Source organism: Rana temporaria, chromosome 8 (genome assembly GCF_905171775.1).
Source record: "Rana temporaria chromosome 8, aRanTem1.1, whole genome shotgun sequence".
Taxonomy (NCBI): domain Eukaryota; kingdom Metazoa; phylum Chordata; class Amphibia; order Anura; family Ranidae; genus Rana; species Rana temporaria.
In genome coordinates, this window is record NC_053496.1 from 180,589,934 (window position 1) to 180,603,597 (window position 13,664).

General features: G+C 44.6%; 1 protein-coding gene across 1 annotated transcript in view; it reads right to left on the reverse strand.

The window, feature by feature from the left end:
* LOC120910567 (zinc finger protein 850-like) overlaps positions 1–13,664 on the reverse strand; it is a gene marked incomplete at its 5' end in the record, with an annotated part of 44,771 nt that overhangs the window by 18,498 nt on the left and 12,609 nt on the right. The window contains 2 exons of the mRNA XM_040322325.1: positions 7,014–8,409; positions 10,412–10,553. Of these exons, the coding sequence (XP_040178259.1) occupies positions 7,014–8,409; positions 10,412–10,553 (1,538 nt within the window). The remainder of the gene's footprint in view (positions 1–7,013; positions 8,410–10,411; positions 10,554–13,664) is intronic.

Below are 13,664 nucleotides of genomic sequence, written 5' to 3' on the forward strand. Positions count from 1 at the left end.
AAATGCCTCTTTATTTATGACATACAGTAGCTGGTCTATAAACTACAGTCTCTGGAGTAAAACTTTAATAAATGGCTCTTTTATATATACAGGATAAATGGCTCTATGCGTAAGAAGTACCCTGTCTATAAACCAGAGTTTTGGATAAATGGCTCTATATTTAGGATGTAGCTGATCTTTAAACCAATAGCTCTGGATGTACAGTTGGATAAATGGTTCTATATGTAGGATGTTTTTGGTCTGCAAACCAGAAGCTCTGGATGTACAGTTGTATAAATGGCTGTATGTTTAGGATGTACCTGGACTACTATTATTATTCAGGATCTATTTAGCATTAACAGTTGATGCAGCGCTTTACAACATGGGGCAAGACAGTACAGTTACAATAAAAATCAATACAGGAGGAATCGATAGAGCCTACAGTCTTGAAGGGAGGGTCAAGTAGAACAATAGTTGTTAGGTGTGTAGCGCCGGGTTACTTCCAAGGTAACCGGTGCTATTGAAATTTAGAGTATAATCAGAGTGTAAGTGACTCTGATTCCAATTGCAATCATTTAATTAGGGTCTCTGTTTCAGCTTGGCTGCGCTGTGGGCTCATTCTGTCATGCCAAGGTGTTTTCCCACCCTGGTGCGGTAGGTGGTAGCAGTGGAGTTGAGGTTTCGGTGTTCTCTCCCAGCGGCCAATCAGGAGGCTTGGGCCTCACTGGGCATGCTGGGAGAGGGTACTTATGGAGCAGACGTCATTTGGTAAGGGTCTTCTTCCGGTGTGGCACCCACCTTCAGGGTGGCCACATCGCGGCACTCCGGCGTTATGGCCTACCTGGCCGGAGTGTGCGTGCGATGCAGTGTTCCTGGTTTCGGGCCTAAGTTGGTCCGGAACATTTGAGCAGGACGGGGACCCAGTAGTTGACTGGGTTCCCACTTTTGAAGATCCCAAGCGAGTGTAGCTGTTCGGTGGGGAGTCCATCTGAGGAGCGCCAATGAGAGGCTGGCAGTCCAATAGGATTCCGACGAACCACCGGGGATCAAGGTGACCGGACACTGAAGGATTGACTCCTCTTTCAGTCGGTACCTGGGCGACGTTAAGAAGAAGATCCAGGCATAACTTTACCTAGGGGGGTTACCTCCGTATCTGCAATCAGAGAGGGCCTGTGGCAGAGGCGTCTCCCTGACATTCATCCAGGAGGGTCTGTGGCAGAGACTTCGTCCTGAAGAGGTTCGAGCGATACTTCGGCTGCTAGGTCAGTGGGAGAGGCCTATCTGGGTACTCTAAACCCATTTAGATAGGAGTGGTAAGAAAAGTGTTACGCATAGAAGCAGGACTGTTCCAAATACTACGCCTGAATCTGCTGTTCTCCATCTCTATCCCTTTCATCACCTGTTCACTGTTCGGGGGTGAGCGCTACAGGTGTGTGTAGGATAGGCTTCTCTGCAGAGAAATGTTTTCAGGGAATAGAGTAGGAGATAATCAGACAGATTCTGGAAAGATGTTCCATAGGACTGGAAAAGTGGAGCATGGGAAGAGGTGACAAGGGAGCTAGAGAGCAGGAGGTCTTTAGAGGAATGAAGAGAACGAATACAGTTGTATTCAAAATTATTCAACCCCCACTGAAATTGATTGTTTTGCCCAGTTTGACATTGCTTTTGATCATCCTGTCATCCTGCTTACAATTAAATCAAAGAGGCACGTGTAGGTCAGACAAATATAACATAACATTTATAATGAAATAACCACAAATGTCTTTTCTGTGCTCACATCATTATCAGTTTTATTCAACCCCCAATTGACATTCAATCTTAGTACTTAGTACAACATCCTTTTACAGTTATAACAGCTTTTAAACTTGAAGCATAGCTTGACACAAGTGTCTTGCAGCGATCTACGGGTATCTTTGCCCATTCGTCATGGGCAAAAGCCTCCAGTTCAGTCACATTCTTAGGCTTGCGCACTGCAACTGCTTTCTTTAAGTCCCACCAGAGGTTCTCAATCGGATTTAAGTCTGGTGACTGCGATGGCCACTCCAAAATGTTCCAGCCTTTAATCTGCAACCATGCTCTAGTGGACTTGGAGGTATGCTTGGGATCATTGTCCTGTTGAAAGGTCCAACGTCTCCCAAGCCTCAGGTTTGTGACAGACTGCATCACATTGTTATCCACTATCTCCTGGTACTGAAGAGAATTCATGGTACCTTGCACACGCTGAAGCTTCCCTGTACCTGCAGAAGCAAAACAGCCCCAAAGCATGATTGACCCCCCGCCATGCTTCACAGTAGGCAAGGTGTTCTTTTCATCATAGGCCTTGTTCTTCCTCCTCCAAACATAGCGTTGATCCATGGGCCCAAACACTTCTAATTTTGTTTCATCAGTCCACAGAACACAATCCCAAAACTTATGTGGTTTGTCCACATGATTTTTGCATACTGCAGTCGACTCTTCTTATTCTTTAGGGACAGCAAGGGGGTGCGCCTGGGAGTTCTGGCATGGAGGCCTTCATTACGCAGTGTGCACCGTATTGTCTGAGCAGAAACTTCAGTACCCACATCTGACAAATCTTTTGTCAGTTCCTCAGCAGTCACAAGGGGACTTTTCTCCACTCTACGCTTCAGGTAGCGCTCAGCAGTCGAAGTCAGCATCTTCTTTCTGCCACGACCAGGTAGCGTTTCAACAGTGCCCTTTGGCTTGAATTTGCGAATGATGCTTCCTATGGTGTCTCTTGGTATGTTTAACATCTTTGCAATCTTCTTATAGCCATTGCCCTTCCTGTGAAGAGTAATCACCTCTTCTCTTGTCTTCCCGGACCATTCTCTTGACTTCACCATGTTTGTAACCACACCAGTAAATGTCTAGAAGGAGCTGAGTATCACAGTCATTTTAAAGCTGCCTGATTGGTGCTTATTAGGCTTTATTGCTGCTCCCTGACATCCACAGGTGTTTTCAATACCTGATTGAAAACACTTCAATGAACCTCTGTTCTTCAGAGTGGTAGTCTTTAAGGGGTTGAATAATTGTGTAAATGAAGAATTCACAAAATAAACATTTACGACTGTATTACAAAACCAATTGATGTCATTTTAGTTGCATATGGTTCTTTAAGAAGTCCTTGTAGGATTTCATTCTGAATACAATTACAAATGTACACTAAATTCCCTAAAACCCTTTACAGCATTGGGGGGTTGAATAATTTTGAACACAACTGTAGGTTGTTATTTAGAGACTAGGCTAGTGATAAAGCTGGGGGCTAAGTTGTGAATGGCTTTGTAAGTAGTTGTTAGTATTTTGAATTTAATTTGTTGGGTGAGCGGAAACCAGTGGAGGGATTGACAGAGAGGAGTAGCAGACACTGAGCGATTGGTAAGGTGAATGAGTCTGGCAGCAGCTAGACATGTGCAGGATGAAAAAATTTGTTTTGTTTCGATTCGTTATTTAACTACATTTTTTTAGTTAAGTTCATTGCATTCATTACATTCGTTTTCGAAGCCAAAGCAAAAGCAACGTGTAAACAGGAGTGTTCATTAACCATTTTATTTAGTGACAGGAGCTTTGACTGGCGTTCAGAGAGCTTTAACAAAGCACCCGAATGAAGTTGGTCCCATGTTTATACATTCCCACACCAAGATGGCTGCTAAAGGTGACCAGAAGTTGCAGTGTTCAACCAGACAGACGTCACTTTTGAGACACCCTCAGAGTCAATCCCCCCCCCCCCCCACCGCTCGCCAGTGTTTCTCAGGCTTACCGTTTTTACCGGTAAAAAACGGTACGACTGGCTGGTCACAGAGGGGAACAGAGACCAAATCAGCTCCGATCACTTCTATGGCCTTGGAGGACCGGAAGCAACATCATGACGCCACTTCCGGTCAAGGGTGTAAGTAAATGTTTGATTTTTTAAGGCAAAAGATCAAAATATATATTTTTTTGATCTTTTGCTTTTAAAGGCAAAGGAGAGGTTTGGGGTCTTTTTGACACCAGATCTTTCTATAAAGAGGACCTGTCACCCTTATTTCTATTTCAAGGGATGATTACATTATTTGTAATGGGAATAAAAGTGATTAACCACTTCTGGACTGCCCACTGTATATATATATATGTCATTACTTTGATGTTATATACTGTGGTTATGGCAGCAGCTAGCTACCATAACTTTGGTATTTTTTTAAACAGTGCACGGTCCTCTTTCACATAAAAGTGAATTCGCCATGGGATCAGTTTTATGGGCAGCAGGAGAGATGCCCCCTCCTCCCACGGCTTCCTGGTCCTTTCCCCCGCTTCCCAGAGATGTCGGTAAAGGGTTTAACGATCCGATCCCCTGGAGCGATAGGTAGGAAGTCGCATTAGGGCAAGATGGCCCCCACTTGACTCTATGCCCTTGGAGGACCGGAGAGATGTCTGACATCACTCCCGAATAATGGCCTTAAAAAAGGACCAAACTTTTTTAGGACCTGTCATGCTTTTTCTATTACAAGGGATGTTGTAAGGGACACTCCTTGTAATAGGAATAAAAGTGATCAAAACTTTTTTTTTAATGGATCGTGTAAAAAAATATATAAGAAGTAAAATAAATAAGAAAACAAAAAAATTGTAAAGCTCCCTGTCCCGACGAGCTTGCATGCAGAAGCAAATGCAGAAGCAAGTCGCGCCCACATATGTAAACAGTGTTCAAACCACACGTGAGGTATCGCTGCGATTGTTAGAGTGAGAGCAATAATTCTAGCACTAGAACTCCTTTGTAGCTCTAAATAGGTAAGCTGAAAAAGTGTGGCCTATGGAGATTTTTAAGTACAGTAGTTTGTCGCCATTCTACAAGTGTGCGCAATTTTATAGCCCCCCAAAAAAATGTGTTTCAAAAACAGCTACACAAATACTGTGTGACATAAAATATTGCAATGATTGCCATTTTATTCCCTATGGTCTCTGCTAAAAAAATATATATATATATATATTTTATTTAATGTTTGGGGGTTATAGGTAATTTTCGAGAAAAAACTGATTTAAACACAAAAAGTACCAGAAAAGGCCTGGTCTTCAAGTGGCTAATACACGTTCTGGGGATGTAATAATACAGTATGTATGCGAAACTGAAACTACTTCATTTTACATTCTATATTTTTATTTTAGGATTAATATTTTTTATTTACAAAAGACTAATTTTCTTTATTATCGCACGCTAATTATATTTCATGTACAATACAAAAGATGATCAAATATAATGAAAAACAGCAACATGTTGACAGTGTTTTAAAATGTATATTTTTCATGAAAGTATGTCGGTGTTATGAGGCACACCAAGGAACATGTCCCATTCTAGTAAATTTACACATCTGACGTCATCGTAAATTATTCTTGCTAGAAAATCCATGAAATAAAGTAACCAATCTCCCGATTTGTATCATTAGGGATCAAAACTTCCTCTTCTCACCAGGGATTCCGCACTTGTGCCAGGTAAGTGCTCAGTGTATAGAGTAGAGCACAGATCTGAGTCTTCAGCCCTGACCAGCTAATCACAGCTCAGATTTATACCACAGATTGGAACTTTCACTTTCACTGCCAAAGGATTCTACCACCAGGAATGTTTGTACTAGGAGAGGACCTTTCAGAACTCATCAGATCCAATCTCTTTTGGAGTTTTACACTGCAATGCTGAAAAGTCCCCACCACACATTGTTCACTCAATAATAACCACATCCTGGATGAGACATTCTTCTATGATCAGGGTCTACGTCCCCACCACACATTGTTCACTCAGAATAATATCTCATCCAGGATGTGGTTATTATTATGATCAGGGTCTACGTGTGCTTTTCTCCAACTGACCACCAATCGGGCAATTTTCATGGTGCTGTCGGTGTAAATATTGGACAAGCTCAGTACTATTTCATATGAGATCCGTGTACCGTATTTTCCGGCGTATAATATGACCTTTTGTACTTCAAATTTTCCCTTTAAAAGTCTGGGGTCGTCTTATACGCCGGTACCTGTATGCCTGGCGGGCGTCCATTGTTCAAAAGCCGCGCCTCCTCCTGGTGCTGTTCCGTGATAGGCGGAACACTGTTTCACAGCAACGCCTCTGTTCAGTGTTCCGCCTATCACGGCGGTCTTCTCATCTTCGGCCTTGGACAAGAGGACATCCGTGATAGGCGGAACACTGAACACAGGCGCTGCTGGGAAAGTGAATGTTCCGCCTATCACGGAACAGCACGAGGAGAAGGCACGGATTTTAAACAATGTACACCCACAATCTGACTGAGACTGCATGTCAGGGATAAGGTAAGGGATCGTTCAGGTGGGGGATGTAATGGCACGGGAACAGTGAGGCATGTATTGGCACGGGAGCAGTGAGGCATGTAATGGCACAGTGAAGCAAGGGGGTCGTCTTATATGGCGAGTATATCCCAAAACCAAGCTTTTAGCTGGAAAATTAGGGGGTCGTCTTATACGCCGGCAAATACGGTACCTATAATTTATTCCTTATGGGTTTATACCGATCACACCGCACCCCTAAAAACTAAAACATTCATACTTATCCCCCAATGTACTGTGATGTGCTTTGTACACCACTTGGGACTATCTGACCCCCTCCCTAGGAGAATCCGAGGCTCGTAGGGTAACATCTGTTCTCTTGGTATGTCCCATCATCAGAGTCTCCAAGAAATAACGGAAAAAAAAGGGAAGACTCGCTCCATCAAACTCCACCTAGAAATGGAATATTCGTTTTGCCGGGGTTGTACCCCTTTGAAAAACAATTTTCTTATCCTCCAACATCTGGACTCAACAGTTCCACCTGGAAAAGCCATTGTACGTTTGTCAAAGGAATCAGCAGGTGGCTTCTCTCTGATGTCTCAGATTTTTTCGATCTGTAAACCTTTTCCCGCACTCTGAATGCAATCAGGACACTCTGTGATGTGCATTATCTGGTGTTTCAGAAGGTTTCCTTTATGATTGAAAAATTTCCCCCACTCTGAACATGAAGGACGCTCACCCGTGTGAATTCTCTGGTGTTGCACAAGGTGTCCTTTTACACTGAAACATTTCCCGCACTCTGAACATGAATAGGGACGCTCACCAGTGTGAATTCTCCTGTGTTTAACAAGGCCTCCTGTATAAGAGAAAGATTTCCCGCACTCTGGACATGCATAAGGGCGTTCACCTGTGTGAGTTCTCTGATGTTCAGAAAGTGCTCCTTCCTGAGCGTCAGATTCGGACCTGCGTGAAGTCTCTGGTGTTGCACAAGGTGTTCTTTCGCATTAAAACATTTCCCGCACTCTGAACATGAATTAGGACGCTCACCCGTGTGAATTTTCTGGTGATTAACAAGGTCTCTTTTATGAATGTAGGATTTCCCGCACTCTGAACATGGATAAGGACGCTCACCTGTGTGAATTTTCTGGTGTTTAACAAGGTCTCTTTTATGAATGTAGGATTTCCCGCACTCAGAACATGGATGAGGACGCTCACCTGTGTGAATTTTCTGATGTGCAAAAAGTGCTCCTTCCTGAGCAAAAGATTTCCCGCACTCTGAACATGAATAAGGACGCTCACCCGTGTGAATTCTCAGGTGTTCAGTAAGATTTCCTTTTCTAATGAAACATTTCCCACACTCTGAGCAAGAGAAAGGACGCTCACCTGTGTGAATTTTCAGATGTACAACAAGTTCCCCTTTAGAAGTAAAACTTTTCCCACACTTTGAACATGAAAAAGGACGCTCACCCGTGTGAGTTATCTGATGTCTAAGAAGGTGCTTTTTTTCAATGAAACATTTCCCGCACTCTGGACATAAATAAGGACGCTCACCTGTGTGATTTCTCTGGTGTATAATAAGGGTTGCTTTTTTAAGGAAACCTTTCCCGCACTCTGAACAAGAGAAAGGACGCTCACCGGTGTGAATTCTTTGATGGGAAACCAGAACTGCTTTCCGAATGAAACTTTTCTCGCACTCTGAACATTGATAGGGACGCTCACCTGTGTGAATTCTCTGGTGTACAATAAGCTGTTGTTTCTGAGTGAAACATTTCCCGCACTCTGAACATGAATAGGGACGCTCACCAGTGTGAATTCTCTGGTGTCTAAGAAGGTTTTTGTTTGTAGCGAAAGATTTCCCGCACTCATGACAATGACCATGACATGACAATGAACGCTCTTCTGTGTGAACCTTCTTATGGCTTAAACAAGATTTCTGGGGATTGGATGGATCTGGTGATCTGTCAGCACTGTGAGAACTTGGAAGGACATCTGAAGTCATAGTATGGGATTTATCAGAAGGTTCCTCAGGATTAGAAGGATCTGATGATATAACCAACCAATCAGAGGTGACTTTGGGAGAATATTGTGGAATGTCGGTATCTTCTGCCTTACAATCTGGAGATATAATAAGATGTCCCTCCGATGGATTTATATTCCAGAAACACCGTCCATCTGCTGGAAAGCAATATTTAATAGAAGTCATATCTGTTCTCATACATTTTGTATTCAAAAGTCATATGTATACACTGGGCAAGATGGTCAGAGAGAGAAAACATACTACAAGGGGGAAAAGAAATGTGAAAAAAAATGAATGAAACCATTTAACCAACAAATGGCAGTTGGATTGCTGGAGTAATCATCTAGGTAAGGAAAACTCTAACTACGGCGGCCCATGTTTGAGAGCCTCACAATCAGGGACGGATTTCCCACAAGGCCACCGAGGCCAGGCCTCGGGGCGGCAGTGGGTGAAGGGATGGCGTCGCTCCTGCGGCAACTTCTCGGCTTTCGCGGCGGCCCCCCCCACACTAACATAGCCCCCCCACGGGCGGCGGCAAAGTGTAATGTACTATTTTTCGCCGCCGCTGGAGGTCCACGGCCGGCGGAGACAATGTCTCCGCCGGCAGCCATTTTCCAGAAGACCACAGACTAGTTATAATCAAGAAGGGAGCCTGCCGAGTGGCTACAATAGAAATGGAGCTGCGGCACCACCCACCAGGTCACTGTCTGTCATCTGTGACCTGTTGTGGAAAGGGGTGGCGGGTGGGCGGTGCCGTCGCTCAATTCCTATTGTAGCCACTCGGCAGGCTTCCTTCTTGTTTATAACTCATCTGTGGTCTTCTGGAAAATGTTTGCCTCTAATTTGTTCCCCCCTCAGCCTTCAGTAATGGCGGCAGAGACACTGCTGCTGCCTGCTGGGATATAGGGCTCTAATGGGGGGGGGGGGGCACACCTGAGATGTAAGGAAGCACTCCGCTGGCTGGGGACAGTGACACCTGAGATGTAAGTAAGCACTCCACTGGGGACAGTGACACCTGAAATGTAAGGAAGCACTCCGCTGGGGACAGTGACACCTGAGATGTAAGGAAGCACTCCGCTGGGGACAGTGACACCTGAGATGTAAGGAAGCACTCCGCTGGGGACAGTGACACCTGAGATGTAAGGAGCACTCCGCTGGCTGAGGACAGTGACATCAGGGCTCCCACTCATTCTGCATTATGGTGAGTTGAACTATTTAATTTTATATTACATTGTAATAATAGATGAGTCTGTGATAGGGGATCTTTTATGGGGGGCTTTGTGATGGATGACCTTATATGGCGGCTTTTTGATGAGGGGAATCTGTGATGGGGGATCGGCGGCTGTCTCGGCTCCTCCTCGCAAGAACTAACCCCCTTCATGTGAGCTCTCTTGCATATGGGTTAGTTCTTGGGAGCGCGCTCCTGTGATACAGTCGGCAGCTATTGGCCCCTGTGTGTGTGTGTGGGGGGGGGGGGGATATCGGCATTGAAGGACCCGGCCTTGGGGTGGCACAGGGAGTAAATCCGGGCCTGCTCACAATAAGTACAACAGGGTCACATGGAGCCCTCAAGTTCTAGATTGTCTCTGATACATCAGTTGGATAAAAATAAGGAATTGTAGATAAAGCCTTTACATGGTGTACAGTATCTCCTCCTCATTTGTTGGGAACATGACGTTATATTGAGGAATGGAGATGGACCTTTCATATGGTGTACAGTATCTCCTCCTCATTTGTTGGGAACATGACGTTATATTGAGGGATGGAGATGGACCTTTCATATGGTGTACAGTATCTCCTCCTCATTTGTCGGGAACAGACAGGGCATGAAACATTACTGCAGATTTATAACGTTATATTGAGGAATGGAGATGGACCTTTCGTAGTCTTCCATGGGAACTTGTTCTAGCAGATTGAAAGAGCTTCTATAGTTTGAATAGTTGTAGAATATTGATCTGGGGAATTATCCGTCTTTTGGAACAAAGAAGGAAGTCTTTTAAGGACACACTTTATGTGGCTTTTCTGTCCTCCCCTGGATCAACTGCCACTTTGGATTTTTTTACTCAGTGGACATATGGTATATTTCAATCCATGTAACTACATGCTTTATGCTTAGATAAGTAGAATGTGAACTTTCTTCATTTAGTGTTTATGACTTACTTGTGTCCATATGTAGAGAGGATTCCTCCAGTTTACTTTCCATAATCTTCTCCCCCTCCTCCATAGACTGCTGATCTCCACTCACCAACCTCTCTTCTTCTTCCTCTTTACCCTCAACTTTGATGTCTTTCCGTTCTTCATTCTAAATTCCAGAGATGATAAAATATAACATCTGGAAACACTGCTGCCAATAATAAAATGTCCTCTTATAGAATTATTTTTGACTTTTTCGCCCAGTCCCATCTACAGTACCTGATCATTCTCTGTATAGTGGTGACCTTCCCATGTAGAATTCTGATAATACAGAGGACAACCCTCCTCCATAGACTGCTGATCTCCACTCACCAACCTCTCTTCTTCCTCTTCTTCTTTAACTTCAACTTTAAAGTCTTTTAGTTTTTCACCCTAAACCTCAAAAATTAAAGAATACATTTGTAAAAAGGAGCAAGAGATGACATATAGGAATGTTACCCCATACCGCTAATATATTTTTAGGTCTACATGCTCAGTACCACCTACCTGATGATGGTGGTCTTCCTGTGTGGAATTCTGGGAATACAGAGGACGAGGACATCTCTCTGGTGGGTTCCCATTACTGGATCCATCTGTAGGAAACACACACACTGACTGAATACATTGTTTCTATGTGTTTATCAGATAATGGGGGATCGAGGTGGAGCCTTCCGAAACTGCTATCTCTAAGGATAAGCTCTGGCGTGTTCGCACAGTTCACGTGCAGAGCCCGCCAGGAAGTCGGCACCCGCGCTGCGCTAATCACAGCCAGGCAGACATTTCCCGATCTCTGCAGCCGAGCATTGGACAATGTCTCCCTGGCTGTGATTAGCGCAGCGCGGGTGCCGACTTCCTGGTGGGCTCTGCACGTGTACTGTGCGAACATGCCAGAGCTCATCCTTAGCTATCTCCTTTATAATAAAGTCTCCTCTTACCCGGTGATGTGAGGGGCAGCTGATTGTCCATCATGACGTCCTTGTAGAGATCCTTGTGTCCTTCTAAATACTCCCACTCCTCCTTGGAGAAATAGACAGTGACATCCTGACAACCCAGAAAAATCAGGAGATATAATTAGGATGTATCCGGTCTATAAACTAGAGGCTCTGGATGGACAGTTGGATAAATGGTTCTATATTTAGGATGTATCCGGTCTATAAACCAGAGGCTCTGGATGGACAGTTGGATAAATGGCTCTATATTTATGTTGGAGATGTACTATAAACAGACATCACAGTGACTATGGAGGAAGAGGACGGACATGACGGGGGGGGGGGGGGTTCCCGGGTATAAATAGAATATAATATCTTATTACCTCTGCCAGCTCTAACGTCTCCTTTCCTCCTTCTCCAGACTGACCTCTGATCTGGAACTTCCTGTCTGTAGTTCTTTGTTTGGTATCATCTCGCTGCTCGGCGTTCCCCCGAAAAATAAGTGAGATCACCACCTTGTGAAAATGTTTAGTACTGCAGCCTGTTTTTGTTATAAATTGACAGCTTCTTTTTGGTGCATTCTTATTTTTTTGGGATATTTTACTCCTGAGTGTATACTTGACAAATGAGAAGTTATAATAAAAAATATAGATAAAATTATAAAATATATGTAAATGAATACTGAAATGGATAGTTTTTTTTTTTTATTTCCCTCCTAATTATATAATACATATGTCTGATCCTCTAATGGGTTATTCTGTTCATATTAATTGTGATATTAGGAATAATATTAGCTATAATAATATGGAGAGGCAAACCCCCAAAAAAAAGGCTTAAATGTATACATATGTTATTGTAGCACAGGGCGATCCGCCCTATAGGCTCACTATGCAAGCTGCTTACGGCCCCGCAAAGTTGCGGAGGGCCCCCCAACCAAAATTACTAGAGACCCCGCCTGGTGAGAAGTAATTTTCGGCCCCTCACCCCGGCTCTCAACTCGCTGGCTGCATGGCAGAAGAGGTAAGAAGTCAGCACCCCCCGTTTCACAATTTATTGTAAGATGTCATCTCCAATAGCAGAACACCCCCTCCCCCCACTTCTCAACTTTAATCTTTAATGTGACATGTCATTTTAAGCAGCCCCCCCCCCCGCTTCTCAACTTTAATGTGACATGTCATTTTCAGCAGCCCCCCCCCCCTCGCTTCTCAACTTTAATGTGACATGTCATTTTGCTTAGGGCCCCAGGGAGGTCAGGATCGGCACTGTTGTAGCACTACCCCCGGAGGAGCTGCTGGTTGTTTTGGGTGGCACATTTACCTCGTTGCTCTTTCCGAATTCCTAGGGGTGAATGGTGCATATAGCAGTAGTAAAGAAATGTCCGCAACAAGTGTTATTTCTGTGCTCTTTATTACCCAGCCGGGTAAAAGCAATGAACCGGTGATGAAAGGATAGAGTTTGAAAGAAAAAGGAGAACAGCAGATTCAGGCGTAGTATTTGGAACAGTCCTGCTCCCATATGTAACACTTTCTGTACCACTCCTGCCTGAGTGGGCTTAGCGTACCCGGACAGGCCTCTCTACCTGACCTGGCAGTCAGAGTATCACTCAAACCTTTTTAGGATAAAGTCTCTGCCACAGACCCTCCTGAGATGAACTTGGACTTGAGGAAAAGTCTCTGCCACAGACCCTCCTGTAATGGACTTCAGGGAGACACCTCTGCCACAGGCCCTCACTGATTGCAGATACGGAGGCGATCCTTCTTAGGTGAATTATGCCTGGATCTCCTTCTTAACATGGCCCAGGTACCGACTGACAGGTGATTAATCCTTCAGTGTCCGGCTACCTTGATCCCTGTTGGTTTGTCTCAATCCTTTTGGACCGCCAGCCTCTCAATGGCACTCCTCAGACAGACTCCCCACCTAACAGCTATACCGCTTGGGATCCTCAAAAGTGGGAACCCAGTCGATCACTAGGTCCCCGTCGCTGCTCAAATGTTCCGGAACAGGTAGGCCATAGCGCCGGGGCACCGTGATGTGGCCACCCTGAAGGTGGGTGCCACAATGGATGAAGAAGACCCCGACTCAATGGCGTCTGTCCCATAAGTACCCTCTCCCAGCATGCCCAGCGAGGACACTCCCTCCTAATTGGCTGCTGGTAAAGGACACCCAAGCCTTAACTCCACTGCTGTCACCTGTCGTCTTGGGGTGAGACAACACCCCAGCAACAACAGAATGAGCCCACAATACAGCTAAGCTGAAACGGAGACCCTACTTGAACAATGTAATTGGAATCAGAGTCATTAGCACTCTGATCA